This window comes from Sparus aurata, chromosome 14 (assembly GCF_900880675.1).
Source record: "Sparus aurata chromosome 14, fSpaAur1.1, whole genome shotgun sequence".
Taxonomy (NCBI): domain Eukaryota; kingdom Metazoa; phylum Chordata; class Actinopteri; order Spariformes; family Sparidae; genus Sparus; species Sparus aurata.
In genome coordinates, this window is record NC_044200.1 from 20,352,916 (window position 1) to 20,372,788 (window position 19,873).

A 19,873-nucleotide genomic window follows, 5' to 3' on the forward strand; every position below is an offset into this window, starting at 1 on the left:
TCCACTGCTGCTGGGTCTGACTCTTCCCCCGGGTGTGCTGGGCAGGCTTTCAGCTGTAGTTGCCTCTTTGTCTGCTGCTGCTGCTGCTGCTGTTGTGAGGGTGCCTGTCTGTGTCTGTGCAGCCTGACTAACCTGCCGACAGGTAGAAGTTAACTTAAACCCACTCAAAACACTTACTAACTTCTTTTTCATCCCTTAATTAACCTGTAAACACATTGACAGTTAGCTTACAGCCTACGACACGGTTCATTCTGATTATGAAAATATGTAGCTTTAGGCTAATTAATTAATTAATATGTTTATAGCCGAATTAATGTGTCCGACGTGCATCATAAAATTAACAAGACAACAATGAAAAAAAAAAACAACTAAAAACGTACTCACAGTCTGTAACGTTAATTGAAAAACGAACAGTTAGCTACAACGTTTTAAGCTAAATGCTAATGTCAACAGTTAACAGGTAAGCTAGCTAGACTAACGGCCGAGTCTCGCGACTCGACAGTGCCCAGAGCCGCATGCTAATATCATCTTGTAACTAAAGCTGTCAAACAATAAACGAACAGTGAGTAAAAGATAGCTACAAGTGACTTTATACCTTTTTATAGAAGAAGTTTCATTTCGTTAATTAGCTAACGTTACTGAATAATGTATTTCTATCTGCACTGGGCTCCCCGGTAAAGCAAATAATTTTGAGTGTGAAACCGCTCATTAACGTTAGATATGATAAAATTTAACGTTAGTGAATGTGTTGATAATTCAATGGCGTCTTTGGTGTTCCTAGGTCCCCTCAGCAAACTTGACAAACAAGACAAATAGAAACAGAGAACTCATCTACAGCCTTTAACTAAGTAAAACACTATAGTATTTTTTTATTTATTTTTTTGCTAAATGCTAATGACAACATGCAAAAGGGTAGCTAGCTCCTTAGAATACCATTAGTGCAATTAGCCACAGCTACAGTAAGGTACTTTGAATTACTATGGCTGTGTCCGAAATCACTCACTACCCTGAGGCCATGTAATCACTGACTGACCAGGGGACAGACAGCCTGTGTGTCAGCTGCAGCACTGTAACGTTAGCTAATTAAAACACTGCCTTATTTTGCTAAATGCTAATGACAACATGCTAACATATAGATTACAATGTAATTAAGCACAGCCTAGTAATTCTATAGTCCTTTTTCTAGCCAAATGATAATGTGACCTTACAACTAAAGCTGTTAAATATAATGTAGTGTTGTCAGTGGTAGCTACAAGTAACCTAAAACCAAGTTAAAATACGTTTTAATTGGTGTAATGGTGCGTTAATTGAGCTAGGATGATGTGTTTTCAGTTGGGCTCGGCTCCCTATGAAGCAAGTAACATAGATGAGCATGAATTTGCTGATTTGTCAATAAAAAATTTAATTAACATATATTTTTTAACATTTATAGCCCTCTGCCCTGGTAACAAAATAATAAAAAGACACTACCACTGCAGTGTTTTAAGCAAGCTAAATACTAACGTCAACATGCTATCATATAGTTGGACAAACAATAGTGTGATTAGCTACAGCCTAATATTGGATCACTATAATAATCCAAGTTAATGAGACATGAGCAATAAAGTTAATGGCCTCAGATTTATTTGCTGAATTTACCAGCTAGTATCACATGGTGTGGACAAAATCCCCCAAAATATCGAAGGTGGTCTCTTGACATATATGTTCAGACACTACTAGACATTTCCATTCGGGCTAACACTTGTTGAGTGAAAGCTGAGCGTCTTTTTTTTAAATTCTTGTTGTTAGGAGAAGCCCGGATAGAGAGAAGACAAACATGGCCCGTCTGGATGCTACAAGTGGTCGAAGAACTGCATCACCACCACCAGCAGCCCTGACTTCTGCTCATTCAGCTGGTTCAGGTAACAGAGATGAAAATAATTGATTTATATAAAAAAGGGATGATGCTAGAGGAACTAAGACTGTCTTATAGAGGGAATAAATAATTTGGATACAGTTTATAAAGTGCCTGTGTATGTACAAAAGAGCCTAAGCCTTGTAGAACAGAAGGATTCGTGCTTATTAAGATGTTTTCTCTCCTCTGTATCATGTGCGTGATTGTTAACCTACATAACTCAAAGGACACCGCCCTAAAAACAAATCACTTTTTTAACCCCCTGCACAAGACTTCATCACACGGCAGCCACGCCAAATTTACAGAATTGACCGTCTGTAAGCTGGAGTGACGAGGAATCTAAAGCCAGGAAAATGTAATTACGGGCGTGGACGGAAATAAAGGGAGCACAGAGAACAAACATCTGTGTGGGCAGATCTCCTCCCTCCATCACACCTGATGCCGAGGGGGACCCACAGGTGCCACACGAGGGCAGTGTAGGTCAGGTAATGTCGAGAGAACAACAGTATGGAAATGAAACACTTCACTGTGAGACTGCTCATTTAGACTCAGACACTCTTTGTTGTCAACCTAACCATATGCAAGCATATATCTGAGATGAAATAATGATTTTATTGAGTGTTTAGTGCAACAGTTGGGGGGACGTCTGCACCAAAAATGATCCCAATAATGATAACTATAAATATGTTGTTTTAAAAACTACGACAGTAGCGATCAATATCTTTGAGGTCACTTTCAGAGCGATTTGATGAGCGATAGAAGCCCTTGACAGCCGATTTGAATCTTCTGAATTCAACAGTTAGCTTGACAGAATCATATAACATTGGTTTCTAAGGGCATCTGTGTTATTTAAGATAATGATGACATTCAGGGAATACTTTTTTAAAGTATGGAGGTGTTCTAATAACTCAGTTTTGGGTGTTTAAACAAATTATTAAGGGTGTACGTGGAGAACGATATCTTGAATTTTAAAGCCACTGAACCTCCTGAATGTTTTTTATCAGATTTGACTGATTCTGATGATGTTTTTATATCCAGGTGACTTGTGAAAATGAAGTCATGACTCTCCCCCCTTATATTTAGAGAGGGTCCTAAATAAAAGCCTGAAATAACTGGCAAGATGGGAGCGACCTTCATTTCATTGTGATTTTCTCAGAAGCTTTCATACAATCAAACTTCTTTTTGAGAGCAGTGGAGTCGCCCTCTGCAGGTTTGAGGCTCCTCTGCATTGGCTTCACTTGTCAGACCTGTTTGCCATTCAACTTTTTTAAACAATATTAAGTCAGTGTTGAGTTTGCAGCTTGTTTCTCAACCCAGAGTTGCTAAAATATCCCCGGATACCTCTTTTAAGTTGAAGCAGACAGTTTGCACTGCCTACCAGCCTTATTGAAATGCACCCAAACATACTGCAGCAGACTCTCTCTTCCTCATAATGGACCACTGTATGTGTCGCCTGCACTGGTCAGTAATTTGCAGATGGGTTGTGAAAACTCTGAAGATTCCTCAGTGCCCTCTTGGTGGTGTACAGTGGATGGAGAGCTCCCCCTCTGCGTCATTTACTGTCATTAATGGTGACGGAGACAATCGCTCGTTTATCAGGAGAAGCGGTGCAGTGTGCGTCTCCACAGGGTCTCGGTCTCATTCACACACTGAAGATCCATTCTCGCTCTGATGATTAGCCAGATGCGAGTCAGTTTGGGCTCAGACCGCGAGGAATGAGCTCTTTTACACACTGCAGCTGCCCCCGCTTAAAAAAAAAAGAAAAAAAAATCATTTTGTTTTGTCATGCTTATGCAACGCCAGCTTTTTTGGTTATTACGGCGCAGTTGGACGAGGAGGAGTGACTTCGGCGCGGAGCATTGCTGCACAGGAGGAATAGCGGGGGTGCTAAGAGATGATAATCTGTTATAGAGTTGTGCGGTTTTCCTAATTGTTCTTTCATGAGATGTCGTTGATTAATGGACTGGTTGACAGACATCCTGTGAATGTTGTCCACATGTGCACTGTCCACAGGGGTGCTGAAGAATCCACTCCAGCCCTCCAGCGGCATTGTGGGGGCTCTTTTCTGAGAGTTGGAGAGCAAGAGAGGGGAGGTGGTGGGGAGGGGGGAGGAAGAAAAGGGAATGAGAGCAGAGAAAGGAGAATGAAACTTCTCGAGGCTCTCGGCAGTGCTGTTGTAAAGGGGAGTGAATGAGAGCGGAGGCCGTGCAGCCAGCCACATGGGCCGTTCTCACTCGGGATAATGGAGGCCTTTTCTGTGGTTCTTAACCCCCTTGTCGCATGCTGGGAACGGGCAGCCGTCCGCCCACCGCTCACAACAGACACGCTCAGACACGCTCACCCGCTGGATAATTGAATTTTACACCCAGAAAAGTCACCCCCGTTCCTTGGCCGGGGCTCCCCGCTACACGTGGCCCTGACAGGAAACTCTCCCAGGATCTCACCCAGGGGAAGGAGTCAGAGTCAGGACCTGTGTGCGGGCTTCTGTCCGAGCCTGACCGTCCGAGAGAGAGAAGCAACCGAGCCCTTCGCAAAACTCCACAGCCGTTTTGTTTTTTACCTCCAAATCAACTCAAATTTAGCTGAATGAATGTTTCCCCCTTGAAAAGTAGCAAATGTAACAAGCGTTTTGTAAGGAAATAACAAAAGCTATAACCCCAACAGAGACAGTATGTCCAACACTTACCATCATTTATCACTTATTATTAACGCTATGTTTACTTATCTTTATATTTTCAATTAAATAACGCGAAAACACCAACTTTTCATTAGACATTACCTCAGGATATGGAACATACGTGGAGAGCTTTTGTGTTTATCCCCGAATGACTGATTTCTTTTTAACCATGAATAATCTGTTGAAGCTCCAGCAGTCACAATGTTTGGTGAAAACAATTCCCTCCAGCACAGATTAAATGGTTTTTAAGGTGAGGAAGGAATCCCTACAGGAAGTAGGCTAATTTCTGAGTATCATTCAGACACATGTGGTTCACATGTGGTTCACAGTAAATGACCAGAACTTAACCATGACAGACACTGAGTTAACAACATCATTAAGGACATGTCCTGATATGACTTGCAGTTGTCAGTGCACATCAGCTGTGTTAAATCTTCAGTATCATCCCTCTTGTGTCTCTTTACTGATATCCTTCATTTTATCATGTTGATTTATTAAAAGGAATAAATAAGGGATACGTGCTGGACGTGTCCTTCAGGAAAAGACAACTTGTTCCTGACATTTTGTGCAGTGAATGTGTGTTTCTGAACATTTTAAGCAGGGGTGCCCAAAGTTTTTTTCTCATGGAGGGCCAAAACTAAAGCTCAGCGGTGGGCCACAGGCCAAAAGCAAACACCTTTTGTCTTTTGTTCTGTTGTTAAAATGTAAAATGATCCCAGGATCCCTTAATTGACTTACTTTGTTTAACCCAATTACTAATTGGGGATCCTAGATATTTAAAGACAGGCTGACCTCTCCCAAAATAGAACAGTATGAACAACATTATTATAATCATTTGTTTATTTTCTTATTTTTTCACTGGAAACATCCTTGAAGGCATCCATGAAGACTTTTCTTTGGCTGGACAGCTGTTTTATCATCTTTATGCGCCTCAGAGAACAGAGAGGCATCGTGTTACCTGCAGGTGGACGCAGTTGTAGTGGACGTTTGGTTTATCATGTTTCCTACACATATAGTAAAGATGGAGATAAGATTGAGATTGTTTTAAGGGGGAGAGAGTGGAGGTCTCTAACTGAGGGGGGATGACATGTTAAGTTGGTGATGGTTGGGGGGGGGTAGTGATGATGTAAGGAGGGAGTGATTCAGACCCTCCCTCCTTACCCCCTCGGGCTGATGAGCTCGTCGGCAGAGGGACATGGGTCACCGGCCTCACCAGCTCCCTGACCAAACACAAAAGGTGTTTCCTCCCTGCAGCCGTGGTCACTTTCACCTGTCAGTCAGACTTTCTCTGTGTCACCGAGAGTCCGTGAAGGGCGGCTGCAGGTGAACGTGTGACTTTGGCTAACGGCTCCTCCTGAAAGGTCCTCTTGTCCTCAGTGTCACATGCTGAGGTATCGGTGAAAATCTGCATTTAATGTAGTTTGACACCAAAATTCACCAGGCAGAAGTCTAGTAATGAAACATTGTGGATAAATGATCTTTGCGAGTCAGACAGTGTGCAGACGCTGGAATAAACATTTAAATTATTCTAGAAATGCTGGAATAGGTGGACAAGGGAACTAAAAATCTACAGTAATGGCTACAGTCTTGATCGTTGTTGTTTACTGGTGTCCTGAACACTTCTAAGCGCTGCTGTTTGACTCAGTCATCAGTTTTCAAATCCTACATGTTTGCCTCTGCAGCCGTCCTCAGGTCTGTGTTTACCCAGCCGTCACTGGCACGACGTACATTGTACTGTAGGTGGAGGAACACAGAGGCTTAATGAGAAGTCTGTGACTGACTGACATTCATGCTGCGTGTCGCACAATACCTGACAGCCCGCCTGCACCGAACACACAGCGGCTGTCACTCTGCAGCAGCTAATCACATTCACGTTTGACAAGTAATTTCCTCACCCTGTGCTTTTTGTAAAGCAGGTTCACCTTTACTGTCACTGACACACTCACCCTACTTCTCGCTTGGTTTATTATCTCTGTAAACAGTTTGCTAATGAGTTTACAGTCTCAATTTGTAGTTTCAAGTCTTCTTCAACACAGCAGGATGCACATTTTGTAAATGATGTTCCCACGTAGAGTAAAATAGACGTTAAAGCAGGGGGTGCTTTAAAAAGTGGCGACCAAGGTGACAGTCAGTCAGGATAGAGGAGTAACTCATCAAAATATGGTCACTTCTGGCTCCAAAAACACAAAATGGTGATGGTGGTCCAACTGTAGGTGGACAATTTGGGTGGAGGCAGAAACCTGAGAGACAGGGAATTTAAAACATGAGCAAATAACACCACCCACCTGCAATATGTGTGCGGTAATTTGTGTTAGTTGACCTTTCTTTAGTTAAACTGCCAGTTTTTATGTTGGCTCGAACTCGAACAAAATGTCCAACAAGTGGCTTCTGTGGGAGGAAACAGCACCAGATGCTGGCTGTTGTGAATATAGAAGACGTGTGTGTATGCGTGACTCCTGCTGTACGATCTCTCCACCAGCAGAGGACGACATTCGCCCGGCAACCTCTCTCCCGTTGACCTCCTCTTCCTCCTCCTCCTCCTCCTCCTCCTCCAGTGCACCTCCTCTCTTGTCCCCAGCGACGGCCCCTCCCATCAAAGCCATAACCTCTCCTAATCCCCCCTCCCCTTGTTGCCCTGGAGACGGCTCAGACGAGCAGGTGATGCATTGACAGGGAGCAGATGGTTCCCTGTGGAGGTAAGCATGGCTGAACAATGCTTCCATATTCATCATAAAGTCTCTCGTCCTCTCTCTGCGTTCCCCCCCCCCCCCCCCCCCCCTCCTTCAACTGCGTGTACACACATAGCTTCAAAGTTGAGTGAAATACAAACACGCACAGATATTTGTTCACAGATTGAAGCCGCCGACATGCTGATGGATCCGTCAGTGCAGAGGTGATGATGTTGTGATGGGAGACGGGACTTGTTGTAAACAGACGCTCCTCCTTTCAGAGGGGAGCTGGTTTTTACAGTATCTCGGCGAGGATGCGAGAAAAGTAAAGACGAACAATAGGGGTTCCTCGTCTCGGCCTCCCTGCGCTTGTCTTCTGCAGGTGTTTTCGGGCTTTTTTTTCGCCGCAGTAACTCACTTCTCTAAAGAAGCTCCTTCTTTAGCCCCTGTCTCCCCTGGAGATAAAGTACAGACACCCCACTCTCCCTGTCTCTTTTCTTTCAGCTAACTCCTGAATAATCCAGCAACAATACAGGGCTCTGAGGCGGTGTGCAGCGATTCGCCGGAGGCCTGACTTGTTTTGGGGGTGCAGCCGGGGGGCGGGAGGAGGGGGGTGGGGGGACGGCATTATGGAGATCAGCTAATGCATGTAAAACACTGCAACCATTTTTTTTTTTTTTTTATGGAACAAGTGGTAAAGAAAAAAGTGTGCGGCACAATAGAGGCTCCGGAGCGCTACGCTTAACCCACCACACCTGGAGCACACAACAGGGGGTGAGAATGGCAGCCCGCCTCCCTCCCCTCTCCCGCCTCACCCATCATCACCAGCACCGCAGCACCTATCAATACAGGCTGTAAAGAGTTTGGTTGGGCTTGAGGAGGAGGGGGGCCGCTTGCATTCACGGCCCTGACTATGATAAAGACGCACAGTGAGGAGCCATTCAAGAGCCCTGTGCCCATAATGGAGTCACTAATAGGTGCCTATTCAGCAGGAAAAGTGTTTTCTGGGGGAGAGAAAAAAAAAAGTTTTGGTGAAGCAACAATCACTTTGTCTGCTGCCTTGTGTATGTAAAATTTATGCAGCGCTCCGCCCCTCCACCCTTTTCCAACTCTTTCTGCTGTCTTTTTTTTTTTCTTTCTTTTAAAGAGCGTCGCCACTGAATGGACGACATGCATAGTTTGGAGTCTTCCTTTCATCCTTACTTGAAAATAAATTGAATGGTCCGTCCTCGAGTGAGTCCAGTCCAGCGGCACAGATCTCAAAAACAGGAATACATTCACCTCCCTCTCTCCATAAAAAACTGCTTTCATATTCACAGGTGGCCAACTTTCACTCCGAGCATCTTTTTTTGGACTTGATTTTTAATTTATGCTCTCTAAAACATAATGTATACAATGGTGCTTTGTACGTCTTTGTCAGTATTCATTATTAACATTGAGGTAGTGATGAGTGTGCAGTAAGCAGATGTGAGGAAACACTGGAAAGAGTTTATTTCAATTTAAGTGACTGAATAGGCAGTGTACCGAACGACTAATTTAGGCACCAAATCTGCTTAGTTAGGTTTGGGGATTAGTTATTAAAATATTATAACATTGTTCGTCAGTCTATTAAAATGTTTAATCGTGATTAATCCAATGATTGTCCATAATACAACACATTTTTTATCTGTTCTAAATGCATCTTAAAGGAATATTTTTCAAGTTTTTAATAATTCTTATCAACATGCGAGTGGAAAAATATGCTTGATTTATGCAAATGTATGTTTATTATTATTGTAACGATCCCAAACAACGACAAACACTGTCCAGAATATTCTCCAGAATAACCTCAAAGGTACTGCATGCTCAACAAATATGCTAAAAGTATGCTGTAACATGGTGAACTCAAGCTCAACAACACAGTGTACTATCCAACTTTACACTTGCAGAGGTGCTTAGTTTAGGAAGTAAACAATGTCAGCGGGCCTGCAAGCTGCAGTACATATACTTTCATAGCTTAAAATACCTCACTGTTGACACAAACAACTGTTTCCAGGGTAAAAATCTTGCATTTATTTCACCCATTTGACCTCCCCACCCCCTTTATCTGTGGTCCCTTTTTATACTACGTCACCTGACTTCCTCCTTTGCTCCCATCCTGATAACTGTGGCCACTAGAGGTCACTGCCCAACCATAAACAGAAACATGGCAGTGTCCCACGCATATACTTAAGTTGGGTGGTAGCAGAGTAAAGAAGAAAGAATTTATACTTTGACTTTTTCAATCCACCGGAGAGAATGTAAACACACTGATTGTGATGTGACCTCTGCTATTTAATGTAGGCCAACCTGCTGTTGTTCTTTTGTTGCAATGTTGTTCGGGGTTTGTTGGTTTTGATCGGCTGCATAGTTAACACCAAGCTTCCTCCACACGTGGCTCACCTGCTGTTATGACAGCTCATAACAGTCGATTGCGGTTGGGAAAAAATCCTAAACACCAGGTGTGTTTTCTGGGTGACTTGAAAGGTGTGAAAGCAGATAAGGTTGTTGGCAGAGAGAAACAGAAAGGAGAGAGAAAGGTGAGGTGGACAATTAAAGAAACACTATGTAATGCAGGCAAACTCTTAAAGCTGTTCTGAAGAAAGATGATTAATTCTTTGGTAATCGACTTCATCAACAGTGTAGATTTGATTAGATCAGATTTGGTTGACTGCACTGGAATCATAAACCATCAACTGTCAAAACATTTTGATTATTTTGCAACGCAGGCCAGCCGTCTGTAAACCACTCAGGATGAGCTCAGAGAAAAACATTAAAGACATTTCTACCTGAAATAATCAAACCTGTGCTCACTTTGCTCAAAGTAAGAAACTGATTGAGAGAATGAAAGTTTTAGGCCCCTCAATACATCTGAAGAGTGGATTTAAAGTGTGTGCATGATTAAAAACTAACCATGCAGAGAACCATACAACAACAATCACCAAATAAAACTCGATGCACATGATCTCACAACCTTGTTTGACATCTTTGAACTCCTGTTCAGAGTTAAAAACAACAGATCTGTGCGATGTTTGGAGTATAGAACCAATTTGGATCTAGAGAGATTTAAAATAATTAATAAGCTGCCATCGCTTTGCTTCTAGCGACTGTATTTGCTGCCGACTCCCCCTCGTGGTCCTGAGGCACCAGGGGAGCAGACCCTTGTGGGTGAGCTGACTAATCTTGAAATGCTGGAACCATATTGGAAGAGAGGAGCCTGAACTGAGAAATACTGGGACCATATTGTGCCGCATGTCAAAGGGCTTAGCTGACAGATTGATGAGATGAGGAAATAACGGAGCTGACCGGGGGGCGGGAGGGGGGATCTCAGCATGGCATGGCAGCCAGGGTTTGGAGTCAGAGCAGGACTCCCCGCAGGCCTGCCGGGTAGAGCCGGTGCAGGTCAACACTCTTTGATTCTGGGTCTCGCAGCCGACAAAGGGCAGCACGCAGTGGGCAGGGCTGCCTTCCTTAGAACTGCATGAAAGCTCTTGTAATTGTAATTTTATGTGTTTTGTGAAAGGCTTTGTCAGCTTTTGTGTGCTGATGTATGTGTTTATTTGTGCGTGTGTGAGAGAGTGTGCATTTGCAAATATGTGACATCCAAGTTTTTTGACCATTCTTCTAATATAACAGAGCAAAGATTAAAGATAGATAACATTTTCATTAGAAAAGCACTCGGAGTCATTCATTATGTACGTGCCAGTGTTAGCCAAGCTGCTTCAATTTCAAGAGGTTGCTAAAATTGACAAACTCTGCAGTTGAAGCTCATTTTTAGCCATTTGGTCTTCAATTTCACTGTTTTGATTCACTGTCAACGCTCCCATAGAGTTATTTTTGGAATCCAGCAGGTAGGTGTTCAGTGAAAATGCTCTAAAAAAACACTGTTACTACCTGCAAACAGCAGAGTTAGCAACTAGCTAGTGAAGCTAGTGAAGTGGTGGGGACCAAAAACAGAGCTAAAAGAGATTTCAGGAGGCACATATCTGACCCTTAATGAATGACACTGTTGCTCCATATGTGCAACTGTTAGCTTGCAAGTTTTGTGTTTACATCAGTCTTAAGAGTTTTATCAAATTTTAATATCCACAGGGAAAATCCACATTGATTGACATTACTTTAATTGATAACTCTTGTCCTTCAGATATCAAATAATCCAGTAAATCTTCAGTTTAACAGACGTCTTGTCATATCAAAACAAGAGAAAACAGATGAAATAGTGTATTAACTAATGATTAAACGCTAAAGAACAGAGTAACAATAAATAAGTATATATGCATTAAAACATGGATGTAGTGACTATCCAAGAGTTCTCTTCCTGCAAAAATAATACTGTGATTTCCAGCCTCACTTCTCCTCACACAATGCATTTTCTGGCAGTGTCTTAGCAACTGGTATTGTGGCATCTGGATTACCCCAAAAAAGCACTGCAGAGCCCCCGTAGGGTCGAACAGAGGGAGACCTCAGAGTGCTTTAGGAAGGGAGATGTAAAGGAAAGGTTGATCTTGATCTCAGATGGCCCCAAGAAGCTTTAGTACATGTCACAAGTCGTGGTATTACGGTCAAAGGATTTTCTGGTTTCTTTGTTAGTTTTGGAGAAATTAAACGAAGCAGATTCTTTTTGTCAATTCTGCAGAAAAAAGTTTTTTAAAGATTTATTTTATGTGGCTGAAGTGGGCCATGGGTTGTGAGTGTTTGGTCTGGTCACCATGGAAAACACTGACGGCTCCTCACTCGACCACAGTCCTTGTTAATAATACACCAGGAGAGTATTTACAAGGGGTTTTTTTTGCACTACAAATCTGAAGATGATAACCTCAAACTCATGTCGCACTCTAGATAATAAGCTTTGATTGGAGATACAGATAGAGGGCTGTTCAGAACATGCACACACACACACACACGCACACACACACACACACACACACACACACACACACACTCCACTGAGCTCTGATTTGTGGAATTGATAGGGTCCATTGTTTCCACAGAGCTTGCCACTATATGCCCTGTAATGTAATTAGGGCAAGGAGATTTATGCTGCTGTATAGCAGCCCAGAACCTGATCCATGTTGTGTCTGGAGTCGGGCTGAAAAGCCCTCTCTCTGTCCAGCTGGTCCTGATTTCTGTTCTGGCCTCTGTCACTGTGTGGGGCTTCAGTGCTGTTCACTTCTTAATTGAAAGCTTTGGTTTATTGTCGGCCTTGTTTTTGTGTTTCATGTGGAAGGAACACAGGGTTTGAGTTCATTATTTCCCCCCAAATCCGAGGGGAATATTGTCTTGTGTCCCTGCTTGCCAAGGAAACGATGTGCATGAGAGAGCTGCACTGGTTTAGCAGGATGGTAATTATTAACAGCCATAAGCTATTCAAATAGAGTTCATGATTTAGCCTCCCACAGAGAGAGGCATTGCTCAGTTCCTCTGCCTTTTAAATCACTCCACTAGAAAGCGTGAAGGTATTATTGAAAAGGTTTGTGGGCAAAATGTTGTCGTTTTCTTTTGACTTCAGGACTTAAGGTGTAAAATGTTAACATTTTGATGAAGAAGCTGAGTAAAATGTTAGACTAGAGCTCATTGGACATGTCTGCTGTCAAGAGACGAGGAGCTCCAGAGCCAAGCAGCGCTTCCAGAAATCCGGATTTCAAGCATCATCGGAGGCTTCTGGCTCGGCCCAGGCGTCCCGTCAGCACGAGCACCTGCCTCCCCGACGGCTCTGCACGCCACGCGCACAGGGTGAGTCCATCCATGCCCACCCAGCTCTTCCTAAATCCACAGCTGAGCGGCCTGCTGCCGCCACCGCCTACAACTCCTATAACCCAAATGAAAGACACGTCAAACGCTGCTGAATGAGCCCCATGTAGAGAACATGAGAGAGAAGATCCGTAAGACCCGGAGCATCTGTCCACCTCTCTGACACTAATGAATGTTAAGTAGGTTAGCTGCTGGTGTGCCACTGTCCCACAGGTCATTGTGACCGGTGCTGGCAGCGGGGCTTTGCTTTTGTCAGGGTGCGCCAACCCCCTGCGAGACGTCTAAAATGGCTGGACCGCTTACTCCTGCACACAATCCCAGCACCAATAGTCGCCATATTGATCCACCTTGCTCGCAGATTAAAGCATAAAAGGATCTCTGTCCTGCCAGCGGGGGTCCACACTGACTCCCCGAGCTCATTTCAGGGTCACGGAGCCCTTGCAGGCCCCTGACCCGGACCCCAATGTAAAGACACACAAACACCGGTGTGAGGCAGGACCGAAACCTTTCCAGGGATGAACCCCATTAAACAGGATTGGTTGGATGCTCACATTCACGGCTCATTATAGCTGACCCCGGGCTTTCTCTCTCTCAATCTGGGTGCTCTCCTCTTCTGTCTCTGCCTCTAACCTGGCCAAAGCCATGCTGAGGCGGTCACCCTCGCCTTTTGTTTGCCATTGATAGCTCATCCGTTTGCTTGATTGTTTTTCTGAACGGGATCTGCTCATCAGTTGTGTTGCTCTGCATTGTCGAGTTCCTGTGGTGTGCTTTTAAAGTTTTGTCTGAGCTTTAGAGACTGTGTAGCTCTTTTGTATCAAAGCTAGCAGGTTTATCGACAAATCCAGCAGCTGATTTACATGCTTCAACCTCGAGCGCTGTTGCCATTCTGCATCTGCAGAGTTAACACACTCACACTGTTAGTGAAAGCTGAGATGTTTGGGTTATCACGAGGGACAGTTGTTGACAGAGTTAGGTAGTCTGTGTAAAGTGGAAGTTATTACGTTTCAAAGCATTAGTCTGAATGTAGGTTATGTACCACTTGTGTCATGCCTCCACAGTCCAGACGTGTGTTCAGGAATTACTTAGTAACTCTTTGGAGTCTCAAGCTTGTAAGAGATATTTGGGTTAGAATTTCAGTAATTATTTTGATTGAGTTCTGCTCTCCTAGAGTCATTTTCAGCGAGAAGCCACTGTGTGTACATTTAGCTAAGTAGCTGCTGAACACTGTGTTGCATTTAGCAGCTAAATACAAAGATATTTCTTCCAGTAGTTGGTAAAAACCCACTTAGATATAGAAATATAGATACGTCTATCTATAGATCATATAGATACGATCTGACTCTGCTGCAACAAAGGGGCTTTATAACAACGTCTGGACGTATCGAAGATCAATGTTTTGGCATGTTTGCCAGTAACTGAATTTAATTTCACTCAGTGCGTTTACATGACACTCAAGAAAACCGAATTACTGTGTTAGTCCGACTATGATGGGATTTCTAAGATGCATATTTAAACCTTAGTCTAACTAAAATCGGACCGGATCGGATTTCTCATAGTCGAATTAAAGCACCCAGATTATTCGATTGATAGTCGCATTAGTCCTGCATGTATACGTTCCAGCGGATTGGATCGGATTTTGCGTTCTGCGCAGGCGCGAGGTTTTTTACCCGGGGCCGTGAGCCGGAAGTAGACGGACGGCGGCGGCGTCTTTCTTCCGAAATCACCGCAAGAAAGAGCCCCATTGTGAATCTAGTTTGTGTAATTACCATGTACACCATATACGAAGTGTACAAAGATGTAGCTTCGTCTCGCTCTTCATACGCCATCTTTCTTGAATGCCGAGGCAGCTGGTGACGGAAAGAGGTCAGCCGGAGGTGACTCTGTTCCCACATGTTGAAATGTGTACAGCGCCACCTAGCGTACCGGGGTATGACATGCTCCGGCCAATAATCCGATTTTCTCACCGGCATGTATACTCAAATAATTGCAGTTGTCTGATTGAGTATCATAGTCGAACTATGGCTGTAATCCAACTAAGCTGTGAATGTAAACGCAGTCACTATCATGTTTAATCAGATAACACTTACATTCATCAGGTGATCAGAAAAAGAAGATTGCAGAGTAACCGCTGAATGTGTTCATACAGTAAGCAACTGTTTGCCGTCAAGTTAACTGTATTAAATGAAAAGATGGTACGCAAATTAAAGTCGCCCACAAAAGAGCAGCACAAAATAAAAAAAGACATCTAGCCACCTCTTAAAACTACACAAACTGGTGTTGAAAAGTCTTGAAGACTGTGACTTTCTTTATATGATTATATTTCAATATGTTAAGGGGCTCTATGTGACAATTTGCAGCAAATTACATGTATGAATCACTTTTTATTTATTGGCCTTATGTGAGCGGATTGTAATATGACATCCAAGCCTGCGGACAATTTGTATAAGTTGTTATACGACTGTCTTCCAGCACAACTCAGAGGTTCCACAGAGCCTCTGTAAGTGCTTGTTAAAGTGAAATACTTTACATTACAGTGTTATATGCTAGTTTAACAAGTGAGATGCTGCAGTAACGGCAACTTGTTTACACCCGTACACGACCCAGATTTGTCAAAATAATGTGTGTTACTGTGTCCTTGCCACTGACCTCACCAGGATGCAGATCTGATCTGTGGCTCTCTGTTCGATGCCTGCTCCCGTAATTAAACGTTGATTAAATGCCTATTAATGTGCCCTGACTCACAGACAGGGTGTAATCAGGTGAAACAGAATTAATAAAGCATCCAGTGTGGTGCTCGGGAGAGAAGGAAGGGCTCCCCTGAGAAAGACGGACAGATGGCGGCAGGAATCGCCAGAGAGGAGGAGAAAGCAGGGTGGGAGAGGGGATAAAGCAAAGACCAGCCACCACTTTGGTGATTAGCTCTAAATTGGTAATTTGATCCGGCCTGTTCCACCTACTCATTATTGATAAGACAGACCATATTTGACCATATTTCCCCCTGTTGGCTCAAACCGGCACCACAGCATTTCCTCTCCGCTCGGGTCCTGCCGGCCCACGCCGCCCGTGTGCTCAGTGGATCCGACAGGAAGTACCGTGAGGTGGAGCGCGGTAACGGGGAGGAGGGTGGGGGGGTATACACGCTGTCAACACATGCACAGTGGAAATCCCATCTGCTAGGAATCTCTCTAATCGCATCATCTGAATTGAACAAGGAAAAGAGGGGCAGCAATCACTTTAGACAAACCCTATATGGGATTATGTGTCATACTTGTGATGACGGGTCAAACGATGACATCAAAGGCAGAAAGAGGCAATTGATTAATGCCTTTATTTTCAGCTAGCTTTGCTTTTTATTTGATTACTAACTACATGTATCTATATAGACAATGTAACCCCATAAACGTAGTTATGTATTTATGTATTTATGTATTATGTTATGTATGTAAGAGATGTATTTTTTTCCCCCCTTATTATCATTTTGCCTGTTTCCTTTGCTATGCTTTTAATTTCGGGCCATATAATTTCCCCGTAGGTCAACCCAGCCCACAGCCACTTCATCCTTTACCGTCTAAAAATGTACTTGATTTCACATTCAGCGCATAATTAGTAACAACAAGGTCATTGGGCCGCAAGCACCCATGATTCACCGGAGGGAAATTGGTTGTTGTTCTCCGTCAGTTCATTATTCGCCAGCAATTAAGGCTTCTATTAAGGATGGAGAGCCCGCGCGGTATTTCTGGCATAATGTGCATAATCATACGTGATGTGCTTTGTCCAACACAACAGGTACGGTCCAAATGAAGCCTACAGACAAAAGCAAGACCTACGCTGCTCTCTAGCCTCTCATAGTGGCACTGAATGGGTTTGAGAGTCTTGCACAAGCTGGCAGAGAGCTCCACACCAGTGCACTCCAAAGGAACGGGAAGCGCACACATGTATACACACATCAAGCGCCATTGTCCTCCTACCCTGAGAGCCCCTTTTGCCCCCTGTCACCCACTCCGGTCTGGGGTTACAGCCCATGAATGAGGGGTGAGTCCTGGGAGGATCTGCTCTCTTGCTCCCTGGAGTGGACCAGCTCTGGAGCTGACTCTGTGCTTCTGGGAGCTGCCAGGAGCTGCAAAGAGAGATGGATGAGCTGCTCTGCTGACTGCTTGTGATGTGTCTCCAGTGATTGATGAGTTAACACAGCGCCCCCTGCTCCCCGGGTCAAACTGATGCACCCTTGCCATAAAACCACCATACTGTCCTGAAGAAGCGACATGTTAAAGAGAAAGGCAGAGGAGATAGGGAACAGAGGTTTTGTTAACTGAGCAGATGTTGGGAAGTTGGCTGCGTGGGAGAGCAGACTCCATCATCGCGTCTTCTGCTGTCGCAGCTCAAACCACCGGCCGGTCTCACAGCAGCTCAATAATCAAGACAGAGGGGTTATTAATGCAGTGGTGGGGGTTTAAATGTCTCTGGAGGGCCCACTCGCTGTGTGGCTTTTTGTTTGTTTTGCCAGGCTTCAGTCATTGTTCTCAGCCTGGAGGCCCACGGAGCAGGAGATTGAGCTACTGAAAGCAGTTCATCTCCAAACTCTTTCGACTGATCAATCTCAATCTCGCTCGGATAAATCTGTTTCTAACCGTCAACGTGTACCTTTGCCCTCTTTCTGTAATCAATAACTGTTTATATTTACGTCTCACTCTCGTTTTTTTCTCGCAGGGACCCATTTATGTGTCGTTTGTCAGCAAGGCCATCTTGTGGGAGAGAGGACTCTGCCACCACACTGTGAGTGCCAAAACACTGTTTAAACAACAGGGAACATGAATACTGTTTTTTTTTTTACTATCCTAAATCTCTCGCTTTTTTCTGTGAAGCTTGTTCCTACGACATGTTCCTAGTTGGAACCTCGGACCTGCACACAAGTTGCTCATTTATACTAATTGAGCAGCCAAAATTGGTGTTTTGAGGCTACCTTACGTTTTTATGTTACCCAAGAGTTAAAAGAAGCACTTAGCAGACAACAACTTATAGAAATATTATTACCATGGAGCTGTTCTGTGACAGATCCAAAGAGGGGGGTGGTTTCATTTGATTCCTCACATTCCTTAACAGGTGGCATCGGAACAAGTGAAAATGTCCAAATCAAATCCTTGTATCTCACTGGAATATCACTTTCAGGGTGATTGTGTCTTATAGTAAGTGCGATGAGATATTCTGACTAGAAATAAGCAAAATATACTTGTATTGTATTAAGGTGCATTGATTTTATTGTTGTGGAATGACATGTTTAATGTGATTGATTCATCTCTAAGATATTTTTTAGAGTTCGCAAGTAGCAGATCAAGGCTGCTGTATCCGACATGTTGGGAGTGAGATCAGGCTGCTGTTTTTGGGGATAACTGGCTGTTGGACAGAGTTATGTAATAATTGACCTTTGGTAAAATTGGTATGGCAATATTTCAGGTGCTTATTTTTTGGAGCAAGAGTCCAAAACCCAAACATAGTTACCTTACAATAATGAAAAAACAGTCGATACTGTAAGCTGAAAGCAGAGTAAGTTTGATAAATGACATAAATGATTTTATCCGTCCTTAAACTTCTATTTACTGATGGGACACTAAGGTTCAAATTCAGTAAAAGCTTTTCAAAAAAATCTACTAAATCTGGACGTTGGTGGTTTTCCTCTAACAAGTAAAAAGAAACACACACACACACACACTCCTCTCTCTCCTCCAGCACTCAAAAGTCTCCACCTCTCCCCTCGGCTGAAAAGAGTCTGGGAGTGGATGTGCCACAATTATCAGTGGCGTTGCCATGGGGACAGCAGAGTTGTGTGGGCTGGCTTCCTGTCTTGGCCTCTGGTTAAACAAACAAGTAAAGTCGCCAGACAAAGACGCTCGCTGGTCCTTACAGCCTCATTTACATCCTCAACTGCCTTCAGCACTTCTGCATTCGGCAAGTTCATCGGGCGCCGGTGTCGCCCTCCACCGTCTCTCCGCCGCTGCCGCTATATCTAATAAATCAGGAGGGTATTGTGATGGTAAACCTGCTCCCGTCATACAGCCACACAACTTTTTTTACAACAAGCGTGTCCCTGTCTAAACAGACAGACAGCCGACAAGAGGCTGTTGACCCAGCAGTCTGCTTTATATAGGCGTCAGAGCCGCTGCGCTGTCACCCGGGACACGAGCTGCTATGGGACGCTTCAGGTCAGAATGCACAGGTGCCCAAACAAGCCAACAGAGCTGCAGAGCTGCAGATTAACATTCAGTACACAAAGAGTTCAACACACGTTTTATGGTTTCACTCGCTGCGAGTCGTCGTTTTCTTAAATAGTGAGTGAGCACAGAAAAGCTTCTCCTCCTCAAGTGTCACTGAAAACCCTTTAACGACATACAGAAGACATATTCAACTTTTTAACAGAGGTTAACGATCAATAGTGTTGTTTTTAATATGAGGTAGGCACTGATGAAAATGTCGTTTACTCAAGTCCAATTTAAGGTAGTTTTTTTGGCAGTTTTTTGCGACTTGTCTCCGAAGAATAATGTGGCATTTGTACTCCAACCACTTTAACTGCAACATTCAGAAATATTAAGAAATTTAGAATACATTCACTCGTCCTCTTCATTGAAAATGCCGGAATCTATGAAAATGCAGATATTGGTAAAATAAATGTAACTACTGGATGAAAGGAACCTCCTACTTCACCGAAAAATACATTCTTGGTGTATTTTCCACATAACACTTGTGCAAGTTGCATGTCAGACAACTAGCACTCCAAACTTCATGGGAGCATCATTTTTATGACCGCGACACTCTCAGTAGTACTCTGAAGTAATAACTACAATTACTTTAAATGAGCACTCGGTACTCCTG

The 19,873-nt window shown here is 43.7% G+C and overlaps 1 protein-coding gene across 7 annotated transcripts in view; it reads left to right on the top strand.

Moving 5' to 3' along the window:
* The first annotated feature begins 16 nt into the window (after window positions 1-16).
* Window positions 17-19,873, top strand: part of LOC115595568 (mucin-5AC-like) — a 63,563-nt gene continuing 43,706 nt past the window's right edge. Inside the window, exons 1-5 of one of the 7 annotated variants that reach the window (XM_030440209.1) lie at window positions 468-562; window positions 1,789-1,901; window positions 2,166-2,379; window positions 12,854-12,991; window positions 17,717-17,782. Coding sequence is in view for 2 of the 7 variants with exons in the window: in XM_030440206.1 (XP_030296066.1) it covers window positions 12,839-12,991; window positions 17,717-17,782 (219 nt within the window). In the remaining 5 variants the exon portion in view is untranslated. Of the gene's footprint in view, window positions 143-467; window positions 563-1,788; window positions 1,902-2,165; window positions 2,380-12,699; window positions 12,992-17,716; window positions 17,783-19,873 lie in introns of those variants that run through there. The other 6 variants (XM_030440208.1, XM_030440207.1, XM_030440211.1 and 3 more) reach the window with 6 other exon arrangements.